Source organism: Phycodurus eques, chromosome 3 (genome assembly GCF_024500275.1).
Source record: "Phycodurus eques isolate BA_2022a chromosome 3, UOR_Pequ_1.1, whole genome shotgun sequence".
NCBI lineage: Eukaryota > Metazoa > Chordata > Actinopteri > Syngnathiformes > Syngnathidae > Phycodurus > Phycodurus eques.
This window is the reverse complement of record NC_084527.1, coordinates 25,543,873-25,559,283: the sequence shown is the minus strand read 5'-3', so window position 1 is coordinate 25,559,283 and position 15,411 is coordinate 25,543,873. Positions and strand designations below refer to the sequence as shown.

The window sequence follows — 15,411 nt, the reverse complement described above, 5'->3', positions numbered from 1 at the left end:
CAATTTTAGCATGTAAATACTAGCATAACAACAGAAAATGAGAATTTTCAAAAAGCTGATCTGGCTTCCAATTACTGTAAACACATTTCTTGACTGGATCATTGAGTATTTAATGACAAGATTGAGACTTGTGGTGCAAATGAAGATTTTTCTCGTCTTTTCCTAGCCTACTCGGCCAGATCGTGGCTGGCTGGTTTTGCCGTTTGCCAAGAACCCCTGGTGGGTTTATCTGGGCAGCTTTGTCCCTGCCCTCCTTGTCACCATCCTCATCTTCATGGACCAGCAAATCAGTGCTGTCATTGTCAACCGCAAGGAAAACAAACTCAAGGTTGGTGTACTTCTGATAGAATACAGTAGTTAATTTCCTGATTAAAACACAGTTGGAGATAGAACTAGCTCAGTCCAAAAATAATTAGATTTTTGATTGCCGGAGAAGGGTGGTGTTGAATCACAATACAGAACAAAAACTATGCAAAAATTGTGACTGTTTTGGTTGTAGAAATGCTTCCTAAGTACCACCGCGGTATCCTTGAGCAAGAACCCTAAGCCTCCCAAACTCCCGAGGGGTTCAACTCCTGAGCTGCTGTCATGCATAAACAAATCAAATTAACTACCGTAGATTGAAAATTGGATTTCTATGCAGGATTCAAAAAAGTACTTTTTAAAATAAAATAATGTTAAATGTTACGACATATTTTGTATTTACCTGTCTTCTATATTTTGTATCCTCCACTGACATTTCAGATATTTTTACTGTATACTGGTACTGCGTAACCAATTTAACCAAGCCGATTTTTGTCTTTTCACAATGGAGACTTCACATTGTTGTTTATTGTAGTTTCGGTACATGAAAAGTACCACATGAAGAATACTGCAAAAAAAATGAAGAACAATAGCTTACTGTTAACCATGATCCTGTGCCTGGTGTCCTGGCAGAAAGGTTGCGGCTATCATTTGGATCTATTCTGGGTGGGTGTCCTGATGGCCACTTGTTCCTTCTTGGGTCTGCCCTGGTATGTAGCTGCCACCGTCATCTCCATCGCACACATAGATTCTCTGAAGATGGAAAGCGAATCCAGTGCGCCCGGAGAGCAGCCACAGTTCCTCGGAGTCAGGTCAGCAATAGCAATAAAAAGACAATTGCATGTACTGTATGGATGACCGTCTTTTACCTGTGAAGTGAAATCATTTGCAAAGTCATTCATAGCAGAAAAAAAGAGACATTTCATCTTACGTGTACTTCCCATTAATATTGGCTTTCCAGAGAACAACGAGTGACTGGCATTCTAGTGTTTGTTCTCACTGGGGTCTCCATCTTCCTTGCTCCAGTACTGAAGGTATAAAGAACACTGGGAATGAGGCACATGTCCTATTAATACCATTCTTTCTATGTATGCATGTAATCTTAAAGCACAAGGCTTAAGAGTGAAGAACTAAGCGACTGCTTAGATCACCTTAAATCGACCCTCGTCATGTCTTGTAGTGTATTTTTATTTATTTATTCTTTTCAATGTATTATCTGTGCCTTAGTTAGCTGGCTAGTCCCTGGTTCATGGAGGATGCCAGACGGGTGGAGCTATTTTGATTCTGGGGGGTGGATGGTTCCCCTGACTCAAACAATGAAAATAAATTGCATGTTGTATTTTCCCTTGGCTCATGCACAATCCCTCTACTGTTTATGGTTTTATTCCAGTATGTCTGAATACCCGCTCTCAAAAAGGATCATTCAAACAACTGAACTGATTGTGGCCTGAGACTTACACAGTACTTATATTGGCTTTTTTTCCTCCACATGACACTATGGGGGGGTTAAACCTTTACAGTATGTTAAATGATTCTTCTGCCCTTCCTCTCAATAGTTCATCCCCATGCCTGTGCTGTACGGTGTCTTCCTCTACATGGGAGTAGCTTCCCTCAGCGGAATTCAGGTATGCTAATAAGAGCCAAACTGTGTCCTCGCGGTTGCATGTCATTCTTATTACCTTGGTTCATTGATGGAGAGCAGGAAGGAACTCATTGCAAGCTGCCAAACAAACCAACCAGCAGGCAGATAGACACCTGGCTGTTTGCACATTTGAAGAAACAAATTATACGTAATGGATATAGTACATTGCATGCGGTCACCAACCACATTACTATTATTATTATTATGTTCTTATTTATATCATCATCATCATCTTAACTGCCGTGCAGGTAACACTTATCATACACAGTCTGAGCTGTGACACATCAGCGAACCCTACAAATATTTAGTGATTGCTCATTCATTTTATAGGTCTAGCATTCGATTAACTTCTTCACCCCTCTGCCACATGCTTAAATAATCCATGCTCTTATAATGTATTCCGTCTGGATCTGTATGACAAGTGACCCAAGATAACTTCTGCAATAATTTGACTGGGTATGTGAAACTGACATAACTTTTTTTTAATTACCATCCGTAGTTCTGGGACAGGATTAAATTATACATGATGCCATCCAAGCATCAACCTGACCTCTCCTACCTGCGCCATGTTCCTCTGAGAAGGGTGCACCTGTTCACCTTGATCCAGATCATATGCCTGGCTGTACTCTGGATACTCAAATCTACATTTTTAGCTATCATCTTTCCAGTTATGGTATGTAATTATCATGACAGTAACTATTACTGTATTGCATATTTCAAGTTTGTTATTAGATTCAATCTCTTCTGCATGCTCCAGAAGTAGTGAGATTCATGGCTGCTACGACAATACATTGCCCTGCAACTAACTGTAGTACATAGACGATCTACATAATTATACAATATTAAGTATACATGTGATTAATGATAATGTCATCTTAAAATGGCATCCAACTACATCATATACAGTACAGACCACGACCTGCCTATGAGACAAATGTTGGCGAGAATATGAAAGTGTGTGTGTGTGTGTGTGTGTGTGTGTGCGTGTGTGTTGCATTAAACTTCAGATCCATGAAAATGTGTATGTGCGTTTTGTTGCATTAAACTTTAGATCCTGGGTCTGATGGTCATCCGCAAAATGCTGGACTTGGTCTTCTCCCAGCATGACCTGGCTTGGGTGGATGACCTTCTGCCAGAGAAAGAGAAGAAGAAGGAAGATGACAAGAAGGGGGGAAAAGACAAGAAAAGGCCCAAATTGGAAGCCAGTGAAGAGGCGGTGAGGAACATGAGGTTTTACTGCCCCCTGCAGGCCATAACTGACCTTGTATTTGTGTGTGTGTGCGTGTATTGACTTGCAGGATAAGTACAGCCCTTACGCCAACCATTCACCAAGTTCAGATTCAGATTTGGATCGCAGGTACTGTGTCCTCAAACTGCACATCCCCTACAAAGATCTGGTCAATCCTGATGTTGTACAGTCAGAGTGGGGGGCATACTGCCAGCCTTCTGCCACACACCATGCTCTTTAACACACCAAGCAATTATTACCATTCCATTTTCTACTTGTATATGAGCATAATAATTCTCAAAATTATCCTTTGTCCCCACTACCACAATGTTTTATGTATTTTTCCACTTTAAAATTCATCCTGCGGGCTGGATTGTACCCTCTGGTGGGCCAGTTTTGGCCCACAGGCTGTATGTTTGACACCTCTGGTTTATGTAATGTTTTAAGTAACATTGTAGCACTAGCAACAATATAAAATAGAGCTACATTAACCGTTGTTAATTAAGAAATTAATCCAATAAGACAGGGGTGTCAAACTTAAACTCACAGTGGACCAAAATTAAAAATTGGGCCAAACTCAATATTTAATGAAAAATCACTGCAATGTGCACGTTTCCCTTCTCTGCAGAAATGTAGCGTTAAAGTTTATCATATGACAACAAACTTCCATTTTGCTTAAGTACTGAATCTGGAATAAACAAACTTTAATATTATAAACACGACAAATCAAATTTGCGATAAAAGGCATCAGTGGTATTTGTTTGTTGTTTTGTATTTAAATAGATAACATGAATTCTTCTGTCTCTCCATCTCCAACTACCTTTCTTTTTTATGTAAATCTTTATTGGTACACTGGAGACAGTTTCATGCCTCCTCAACTTTCCCCACACACATGAAGATTTCCGGTCATAAATATTGAACACGTTTAATATTTAAGATTGTCAGCCCTGACCCGTTTCGGACCCGATTATCGGTACAAATTCACTCTTAACACACCTGAGATCACATGATAAATTTATAGGGTAATCTTCCATCCATCCATTCATTTTCTGTACCACTTATCCTCACTAGGGTCTTGGGCGTGCTGGAGCCTATCCCAGCTATCATGAGGGGCGAGAGGCGGGGTACACCCTAAACTGATCACCAGCCAATCACAGGGCACATAGAACCAAACAAGCATTTGCACTCACATTCATACCTGCGGGCAATTTAGAGCCTTCAATCAACCTACCACGCATGTTTTGGGGATGTGGGAGGAAACCGGAGTACCCGGAGAAAACCCACGCAGCCACGGGGACGACATGCAAACTCCACACTGGTGGGGCCGGGTTTTGAACCCCAGTCCTCAGAACTGTGAGGCAGATGTGCTAACCAGTCGTCTACCATGCCGCCTAGGGTAATGTTATAAAAGATAAAATAATCTGGCATTTGACTTTGGATTGAAATAGTATAGAGTTGAAGTATGAAATTCTGATTTATTATCCAGAAGTTTACAAATCCATCTACAAACCAACTGCCGGACTGAATACCATCACCATACACTCTGAAATTTATTTACTGCACAATTCGTTAGATGTACCTCCACCGTCTGATGACATCCCACAGAAGCTGAAATAAATATTTATTAATTTAGAAAAATATTGTAATATACAATAGATCTGAAAACAATACCTTTGTGTTGGTATAATAGTTTATTGTAAATATGTTGTCAATGTGTTGCTTTTTGTTTTGTTGCTTATTTAGTTTTTTCTAATTCTCTAATAACACTAGTAGTATTAGATGGTCTGCGATGACCCGTATTCTTTTGCTTCTCCCTATATAATTTCCTGTGTTATTATTCGATGAGATGTAAATAATGGACACATGAACACCCACAATTGGAGACATACTACTTACAACAACACCATTGTCCTCACAGAGTGCCGTGTTTAGGCTCAGTTGTAATCCCACTTAGTGTCCTCTCCATGCACTTTAAGGCAATGCAGATCATTATAATCCTTCTTGCTGCATAATGTTTGCTACTTCTCTTCCTGTGCTATGTATGTGTAATCTTTCACAATATGCGCACAGGAAATCATTTTGCATAGATTGTATTTTTCCTATATGTGTATAACATTTTGACAGACAGGGGCTGTGGAATTAATTCAAATGTATGCTGTATATTTGATGTGTCTAAAAGCCATTTGTCAGGATGTTCAGCTTTCAGTGTTTAGAATAATGCACTGCATAAGTAATAAAAATCAAAGAGATACACAAAAATGTTTCTAAAGGACAAACGTGAAGTTTAGAAGATTAATCTCTACATTTTATTTGTAAACTCATCCAAATGCAACGGATCATTATTACTTTGGTTGTTTCTTTTTTCACCCATGTTCCAAAACTCTTCGGCAAATCAGCTATATTTGCACGTGAATTGAAATAAATCCTGTAGGAACTTTTGTTCAGCTTATCCCTTGTCTACGGTCAAAGTACAGTTGATAGATGTGATACCTTTGTCCTAAAATACCCATTACCCTTTATGCCTATTTTTTATTTGTTCCTTCCTTGTATGCAAATGGAGCATCATTTCTGCATTGCTTTGAAAGAGGCATGGTTTGGAAAGAAAGTCAAAGCAAATTTGACTGTAGTTGATTATGATATGAGATGCATGTACAGATACAATGTGAAGTAGTTTAGCATACATGAATAACAAATCACCATATATTGCTAGTTGTACAGTGTCTGTATGACAAGAGAACAACTAGTGAATGATCAAGTAACTTATTTCGGCAGCAATGTGTATATTGTTTTTTTTTTTTTTTCTTTTTTTAATTGAGGTATTTGTCACAAAAGATATTCATTGAAAATGGACTTTGCAGTGTAATTTGGAATTGAACTTTAAAAAGTGAGCTTATTACCTGAGATACATTATACAATAGTGACTACTGCTTTGAGTCATTCACTAAACAGTAGAGGCATTTCCCCTTCACAATCACTTGTCCTTTCTCCCTAGCATCCATCGTGAGCTGCTCTAGTTTCTGTCTCATAAACAAACTTGTGTTTCCTCCCTTGGCCTCCCTCTTCAAACACGTCATATTTTTGCCTGATTAGTGTGTGAGGTAACTGGCGCTTGCCCTTCCTCAGCATTACCCTCCACCTGAAGATCTCCTGCCCGTCATCACCAGCCATGCCAATGGGGCGAGGGATGGCCTGCCCTGTCCCACAGGTCAAGATAGAGATGGAGTCTGATGACGACTCAGACATGGACCAACACCGGCCACGAGACATGAGCAGCGAGACGACGTTATGAATTTTGGATGCTTAAGATGTGATTCAGAGCCTCCGCTTGCCCACGGACAGTAGGAGGTGTCCCGGACACCTCCACAAAACCCTCTTTTGAACGAGTGGGTTTCTGATAATTCAACTTGTACTGCCATATTAATAAATATAAGTTTCCATGTATTGTATTACTTCCTTTGATGTATAATGGTGTACTATTACTGCAATATAATCATTGTTTGGTACTGTCATGTCGGCCTCATGTGCGTACAGCGTTATGATGACAGGCCAACTTGCCCCTCACAACTACAGATGTATTTAACTCGCCTATATATTTACATAATATTGTAAAGTTACCAATTTATTTTCAATAGTTTTACTGTATTATTATGGTGTGTTTTCAAAAGCTGTGGTGCATCTCAAATCGCTCAGAACTAGCTCTCCTTTGACCATGTCCCAACCCCCTAAGTGGAACATTCTCACATTGGGACATTTACCTGGAACAAAAAGAAACAACCAAACGATTTGATGTTCTTATTGTTTTATTAAGCAAGTTATCCAGTTCAGGTTTCGCTAAAACTGTATGAGAAATGAACAACTCTGAACAAGTGTGTCAAAAATGTCCACCTTAAAGATTTATAACATTAAAAATACTGTATTCTAACATGCACGTTTTCTTGCATCTTTAAATATGTCAAATCCTTTATGGGATAGTCCAACTTTACTACCATGAAAACTGATTATATCGAGTACAATGGCCTAGAACAGTGGTTCTCAAGGTCCGGTACTAGTACCACAACTGGTACGCGGGCTCTCTCTAGTGGTACAGAGTGATTCGGATGATTTAAATTGTATTAGTGTACAGTGGCAACAATTTAGGGGGGAGGGGGGAATCCAGTTCAGTGTATTTATTAAATACAGTTCAGTTGATGAATTACCACCTTTTTCTTTTCAAACACTTACAACGTACAACTTTTATTTAACTTAAAGTCCCCTCCAAAAGTATTGGAACTGCAAGGTGAATTCCTTTGTTTTTGTTGTATACTGAAGACATTTGGGTTTCAGCTCAAAAGATGAATATCAGACAAAAGTTCAGAATTCCAGCTTTTATTTCACGGTATTTGTATTTTATTCAGGATGTGTGAAACAACTCAGCACAGAGCACCTTTTGTTTGAAGCCACCCACTTTTCAAGTGAGCAAAAGTATTAGAACGTGACTGATGGGTGTTTCTAGTTGCTCAGGAGTTGCCTTTTAGATTGATTACTTAAACATTAGATAGTGCTTCATTTTGGCTTTGGGTTTCACCTGCTAACCCTGCATTTGCTGTTAAGCAAACAAGAAGACCAGAGAGCTGTATATGGGAGAAAAGCAAAGCATTTTGAAGCTGAGAGAAGACGTAAAATCGATCAGAGCTATTGCACAAACATTGGGCATAGCCAATACAACAATTTAGAATATCCTGAAAAAGAAAGAAACTACTGGTGTACTGGGCAGCAGACATCGAACAGGTCGGCCAAGAGTATCAACAGCAGTTGATGACATAAACATTGTGAGAGCTGTGAAGAAACACCCAACAGTCAGTGACATCACTGCCAACCTCCACAGTGCAGGGGTGGAGGTATCACAATCCACTGTTTGAAGAAGACTTCGAGAGAAGAAATATACAGGCCATACCACAAGATGCAAAGCACTCATCAGCGAAAAGAGTCGGAAGGCCAGATTGGATTTTGCAAAGAAATACAGAGATGAGCCACAAACGGACCGATGAGACCAAGATAAACCTCTACCAAAGTGATGGAAAGGCCAAAGTATGGCGAAAGAAAGGACCTGCTTATGCTCCAAAACACACAAGGTCGTCTGTGAAGCATGGTGGAGGTAATGTCATGGCTTGGGCTTGCATGGCTGCTTCTGGAACAGACAGACTATAGTTTTTTATTGATGATGTAACTCATGACGGTAGCAGCAGAATGAATTCTGAAGTCTTCAAAACCATTTTGCCTGGCAAGTTACAGAAAAATGCATCCAAACTAATCGGGAGAAGCTTCATCATGCAACAATGACCCAAAACACACTGCCAACACAACAAAGGACTTCATCAAGCGAAAAAAGTTCAAGGTCTTAGACTGGCCAAGTCAATCACCGGACCTTAACCAAATAGAGCATGCATTTTACCTCCTGAAGTGGAAACTGAAGGGAAAACCCCCCAGAAACAAACAAGAACAGAAAATGGCTGCAGAAAAGGCCAAGAAAAGCATTTCAAATGCAGAATGCAACAGTCTGGTGAAGTTAATGGGTCGCAGGCTTGATGCAGTTATTGCAAGTAAATGTTATGCCACCAAATATTAAATGTTATTCATTTTGTTAATTTTGTTGCTCACTTGAAATGTGGGTGGCTTCAAACAAAAGGTGCTTTGTTTTGAGTTGTTTAACACATCTAGATGTAAATACCATGAAATGAAAGCTGGAATTCAGAACTTTTGTCTGATATTCATCTTTTGAGCTGAAACACAAATGTCTTCAGTATACAACAAAAACAAAGGAATTCACCTTGCCAATCCAATACTTTTGGAGGGGACTGTATGTGCAATACATTTTATTATATCGTTGAGTTTTTGTTTCTATATTTAAGTGCAGTGTTAATGTTGAACCTGTGCATAATGTTCCAGTGGCTTACAATAATATCCATCTATTTTCTGTACCGCTTATCCTCACATGGGTCGCTGGTGTGCTGGAGCCTATACCAGCTATCTTCGGGCAAGAGGCGGGGTACACCCTGAACTGGTTGCCAGCCAAGGGCACATAAAAACAAACAACCATTCGTACTCCCATTCACACCTACGGGCAATTTAGAGTCTTCAATCATCATAATATATAATCATATTCTTTAGGAATATAATTGATGCCTTGTTTTTAATGAACACTTGCCTACTACACTACTGTATTTTCATGTTTATCACTGTGGTGGGGTGGACGACTGGTTAGAGCATCAGCCTCACAGTTCTGAGGACCCGGGTTGAATCCCCGGCCCCGCCTGTGTGGAGTTTGCATGTTCTCCCCGTGCCTGCGTGGGTTTTCTCCGGGCACTCCGGTTTCCTCCCACATCCCAAAAACATGCATAAATTGGAGACTCTAAATTGCCCGTAGGTGTGACTGTGAGTGCAAATGGTTGTTTGTTTGTGTGTGTGCCCTGCGATTGGCTGGCAACCAGTTCAGGGTGTACCCCGCCACCTGCCCGATGATCGCTGGGTTAGGCTCCAGCACACCTGCGACCCTAGTAAGGAGAAGCGGTTCAGAAAATGAATGGATGGATCACTGTGGTGATCACCGGGTGAAAGAAACACTGGCCTAGAACCATGCCTTTCAGCTTGCTAATATGTTTTCCCATTGTCACGCAATATGTAACAATGAACAAATTGAACAAAAATTTTTGGAATGACTGAACACACTACACGAAGATAATTATTTTACAGTTTGCTCATGTTACAGTCAGAAGTACTGGAGAAAATGTTCTGAAGCGTCAGTCAGTGGTGTGTGTAGTCGACTTTTAGGGATAAGCAGGTGCAACTACATTGCTCTCCCTGTAGGTGGCAAGATAATAGTGTTCTGATTACATTCTTAACATGAAAGGAATATAGTCAGAAAGATGTCATAACATATCAAATGACAGGACTAAAATCAGAATCATCTTTATTTTCCAAGTATGTCCAAAAAAACACACAAGGAATTTGTCTCTGGTAGTTGGAGCCACTCTAGTACGAAAAGTGCATTGAATCAAATCAAGAAAAAAACTATTGACTCTTTCAAACCACACATTTAATCAGTTTCGATTTTAAATATAAATTATGGTGATCAATATTAGAGTTCAGTCCATGCATGACCAGTGCCAGTGCCTCATCATCTGACATAAAAATGGTTAAATGTTCACTATTTCACAGCACTTAAGAGTCCTGGATCCCGAAGCAATCAGAAAAGCGCTAATTATCCATATTTAGCCTTGAAATGGCGCATCAACTTTACTACCCATTTGAATCAACGCGAGTGGATCTTCGTGGTACCTTATGAAAAAATGCCTCATGTCAACAATTGGATGGACACACTGCCCATCACGTGTGTTGCTTCAGCATATGTCAGGTGAGTGCACAGAGGTCGGCGAGCAGCGCAGTGGAGGGTCTGGTGAATCCGTCAGCGAAGCCTTCCCCTTCCACCAGTACTGGCCTCCTGTTGCACATGGGACAAAGTCTGTTGCGCTCCTGAGAGGATCTCATCCAAATGATGAGGTTCCATCGCTGGCCGGAGGATATAGGCAGGGCCCCATGCATGTGCTGGCCCCGGTGAAGAATGCCCTCGCACGCTCTGTGTTTGATCTCTGAACATTCAGTCTCACTGAGAGCCACCTGCAACATAACAATGTGGTGGATAATCAGCCACATAAAAAGTGGAATACAACAGTACTGCTCATTTTATATATATTACCAACCATAATAATAACAAATTGAAAGTGTTCCTACAAGAGGGACTCGCTGTAAACATGATCACCTGTCTCATATCGCCAAAGTAAAGGTTTCCCTCTGTGAAGTCCCTGCCCAGGGAGACATTAAGTGTGACCTCTGCGTTATCGTAGTGGTAGCTGAGGTCCAGGTCTTCATTTATGTCGTATTTGACAACAAAGGCTTTGTGACTGTCCAGACAGTGCCCTCCACAATCTGGGTAGAGCAAGGAGGTGAGTGGCTGTAGGTACTGCTCACGAAGAGGTGTAACAAAGCCCTCATCAAAGCCAAGTTCATTTAGGAGGATCTAAGAAGAAAACAAGACATCCCTTTGCATGATTGAACATATTCAAGTCAGCCATTTAAGATTCAATTATAAGCTTTGACTCTTTAAAAAGGGGCATATTACTTATCATTGTTTGTATAGAAACAGTTGGGTCTCTGGAGTGGCTGCCTATCTATCAAGAGGAAAATTGAACACGTCCTATCTGCTTATTTCTGAAAATGTAACCAGGAGTGTCCAATAACACCATTAAAACACACTAGATTTGTTGGTCATCGCTATTTTTTGAAAAATAGGTGGGGTGGAAAAGTTGCTAAATTTAGCGACACAGTCTCTAAATTGGCAACACTGAGTAGCCGCTGGCTTCCTCGCATGCCCTTCAAGTTCTGACCTCGGTCATCACCTTTGTGTGAGATAGAAGCTCGACCAAAACACAAGTGATTTTAACCATTGTGTGACAAAGGGTAATTAAGTGCCCTGTAATTCTTTCTTCTTTATATACTTTGACAGAAGAATGTCATTCACCTTTTATGACAACACCTGGGTAAAGATTTTTTTTTAAATTGCATGTCTCCTTTAAGGTTTGTGATGAGTGAGCTTGGAGCATGCTATGTGAAATGACGTGATTGCTAAGAATAGCAATACAAATGTTACAAAAATAATTAATAAATTAAAAAAAGCAGGACTGCAGCCCAAAAAAGTGAATTAATCACCCCATATTTGTTCATGGTGTTGGGTCGACCTTTAGGTGCTGCAGAACGCTCAAAGTTGTCCAGCTCGTCCATCAGATCCTGGCAGAAGCTCTTGTTGAACACTGGGAAGCGATAAACCCTGGGCGCTTTAACAGAATAGTGCAGTTATTGTAAGCTGCTCTGTGTTCCAGTGTCATGGCAACAAGCAACCAACTACATTGGAACTTCAATAAAATGGACTAATAGGAGTGGTTTGTCCATGATAGCTAATTGTCCAGTACATTGAAGCACTTTATTTTTTTGTTTGTGGCCATGTGAACCCATATTACTGTACAGTACAAAATTTATGTTTTAAATTGTTTAATTTTACATTGCCTTTTTTTGTGGCCTAAAACGCCCAGTACAGTACAAAGCTATTGTAAATAAATGTAAAAACAAAAACAAAAAAAACCTGTAAAATGTCTGAAAAGTTTCAAAATGTTTCCAAACTTACCGCTGGTGTGCTTTTGTGTAGATACTGGGTTATATGTTTCTTATATGTACATTTGTTTGATGATCTTAAACATTTAAGTGAGGAAACTGTGCAAAAATAGAAGAATTTGAGAAGGGAGCCAGTACTTTTTAACGGCACTGTATATTGCGCCACAGCAACAGTAAACAACAGTGGCCAATTCTGGAATTAACAGACTTTGTCAACGGCAGTTTAAGTGACAAATGGAAACTATTTTTGGACACATTGTTTGGTCCCGACGGTCCGTTTTATCCTCTATCCGATATATCAGGGTCAATTTTATCGAGGCTCCACTGCATGTCTAATGAGATCCAGTACAAAAGGATTTCATCATCTTGGGCTCTGATTGGCTGCTCATAACTTCTCGCATTGTTGGAAAGAATACTTTTAGGTTTATTTTTAAGCGCTACAATGCCCACCCCAGATGCATCCTGCATCTTCAGAGGTTTCTGGTAATGAGCCTAAGCACCAGAGGAAGATCCTGACCATTCAAGGATATGAAATACCTGGATGTGCTCGGCTATGGAACTGCATACCTTACGCGTTGCTGCCATCTAGAGATATTCACAACACACAGCTCTTCAATATTCCTCAAGATTTTCTAATATGCTTGCAATTTTTTCGTGTTCAAATACATTAACATTAGTTAAAACACGTTTCATTACGTTCAAATGTGTTTAAAGCATATTGAAGGGGTAAACTATAACAAAAATGTTTTTATGGGTTTTATATCGCAGATTTTCACTTATATAGTGGGTGGGTCTTGAATGTATACCCTGTGATAAATGGTGGTTCACTATAATTTCATTGTTTACAACGTACCAGTATGTAAGCCAAACACACCACTGATGAATCAAATCAATCTGGTGGCATACAATAAAATGTACTATAGTTGCATTACATTGATGAAAATGAGCTTGTCGCACAAAATTAAATGTGAAAATGTTTGTTTAGCTCACCCGTTTCTTCTTCCAACAAATCAGAAAGACTTCTGAGTGCGACATCGCGACTTTGACAATACTCGACTATGTGCTTGAACTCAGCCGCAAGAAACGTCTCCTGACAAGAGGCATGCAAATGTCTCAAAGGAATGTTTATGACACATAATGGTGACATCTACAACAACAAAATACTTTACCTGCAGATGGTAGACGTGAGGATGAAGAGGCCGATATGCGTTTTTTATGACAGCAGCTCTGTCAACAGATGTCACTGCAAGACGCATTCGCCTGTCCACTTCCTGGGAAATCTAAACCAAGAAGTAAGAATTGACATCCAGGGGCTCTTTTGTGGTTTGCACAAGTACAGTATTTACCCCTTGAAATTTTCCACATTTTGTCACTTAACAACCACAAAAAACATGTTATTGGGATTTCATGTCATAGACCACAGGTGTAAAACTCAAGGCCAGATCTGGCCTGCCATCTCATTTTATGTGGCCCGCGGGGGCAAATCATATGCGTCCACTTCATGTTTATTACTAAAATCTGTAGCAAAACTGCTAATTCTTCACTTTTAATAACCACAAGCATTTTTTTAACCAAATCCCATTTTAAAAATAAATTCAACAAACTATTGATGCATCAATGTGTTGTGTTTATATGTATTAATAAAATGAGGCAATTATATATTTAGATGGTTTCACCATCATAACTGCCCTGTGGGAAACAATTACAATGTGGCCCGAGACAAAAATGTGTTTGACACAGAGACCCACATGAAGTGATGCATAACTGTAGTGAGGAAGGAAAATGATCAATGGCTTCATTTTAGTTTTCAAATAAAAATCTAAAAAAAATTATCATACAGAAGTATTAAGCCCTGCTGAGTCAATACGTTGTAGAACCTACCGCTGTAATTACAGCTACAAGTATCTTGAGGTATGTCTTTGCCAGCTTTGCACACCTCCAGTGATTTTTTTTTGTCCATTCTTTTTTGGAGAGATGGAGTCACACATTTTAAGTTTTGTCATGGGATTTAGGTATGGACTTTCACTGAGCCATTCAAACACTCACAAGTGCATTGATTTTGGGTTGTTATGACTAGGAAACATATAAATGTATATTAACCTCATCATTTTATCACATATGTATCATAAAGTGGATTACCAGTTTTGGAATCAGAAGTCAAGGAAATGTTTGTTCTACTACTGTTCAATTTGTTTTAAAAGGGTAAAAAAAAACAATTAAAAAAAACATTAAAATATTAATTCTATTAATTTTAAATATTAAATATAATTAAATATTAAAATATTTTCGGATGATGCATTGAACGGCGCTCCGTGAGATATTCAAAGCTTGGGACATGTACTTAAAGACAAGTACTGTATTTTTTATTTTATTTTTTTGTCAAACCTCATCGTGTTTTAAACTTGTCCACAACCTTTTATCCCGGACCTGTTTGTTGATGATGATGATTACTTCGGCTTCCTGGTTCTGATTGTTACCTAACAATCCCAACTAGTAGCAGTAATATCACGTCTCAACGCACTTGCCTTGTTAAGGATATCCCCAAATTGTTGCTCCGTAACGCAGCCAAGCCTCTTCAGTTGCTAAAATAGACGTGTCACATAGGTTAGTGGGGTCCAAAAGTGCAATCAAAACAAACAACTCTGAACTCAACTCACAGCTTCATAGTCTCGTCTGAACTGCTCCTCTGTCACAAAGCGAACGTGAAGCTTGTAGTCCTCGAGGAAAATGTTGTCCGTCGTGAAGCAGCTGCAGATATAAAACTGCGGCTTGCTTTTCCCCTCGTTTGTCATTGTGGGCTGGTCAGTATGAAAGAGCTGACGACCACTTGAAAAATATCAACACACAAGATAATTGACACGCGACAAGTTCCTTGTTAGCTCTTATTTGCAAATTATCACAACAACCACTTCCGGTTCACAAGCAAACGCGTGATAAATGCGACAATAACAATGACGGAATGGAAAAATGAAAATATATATTTTTTTTACTTCATATGATTTATGTGGCATTATAGAAGTATATTAACGTTCAAAAC

The 15,411-nt window shown here is 39.5% G+C and overlaps 2 protein-coding genes across 2 annotated transcripts in view; one reads left to right on the top strand and one right to left on the bottom strand.

Moving 5' to 3' along the window:
• The window catches only part of slc4a5a (solute carrier family 4 member 5a), a 59,669-nt gene extending 52,574 nt beyond the window's left edge, over nt 1–7,095 (top strand). Inside the window, 8 exon segments of the mRNA XM_061672849.1 lie at nt 167–328; nt 937–1,115; nt 1,265–1,337; nt 1,860–1,928; nt 2,445–2,618; nt 2,997–3,161; nt 3,244–3,302; nt 6,297–7,095. Coding sequence (XP_061528833.1) covers nt 167–328; nt 937–1,115; nt 1,265–1,337; nt 1,860–1,928; nt 2,445–2,618; nt 2,997–3,161; nt 3,244–3,302; nt 6,297–6,462 — 1,047 coding nt within the window. The 3' untranslated portion in view covers nt 6,463–7,095.
• Nucleotides 7,096–9,916: 2,821 nt separating this feature from the next.
• ogfod2 (2-oxoglutarate and iron-dependent oxygenase domain containing 2) lies at nt 9,917–15,267 on the bottom strand. Its single transcript, XM_061671023.1, has 7 exons — nt 15,032–15,267; nt 14,900–14,956; nt 13,544–13,654; nt 13,365–13,464; nt 11,916–12,040; nt 10,969–11,226; nt 9,917–10,826 (listed from the first exon to the last, which is right to left on the bottom strand). Exons 1-7 carry the CDS (start codon nt 15,164–15,166, stop codon nt 10,560–10,562), a joined length of 1,053 nt encoding a protein of 350 aa, XP_061527007.1. The 5' UTR covers nt 15,167–15,267; the 3' UTR covers nt 9,917–10,559.
• Nucleotides 15,268–15,411: the final 144 nt, after the last annotated feature.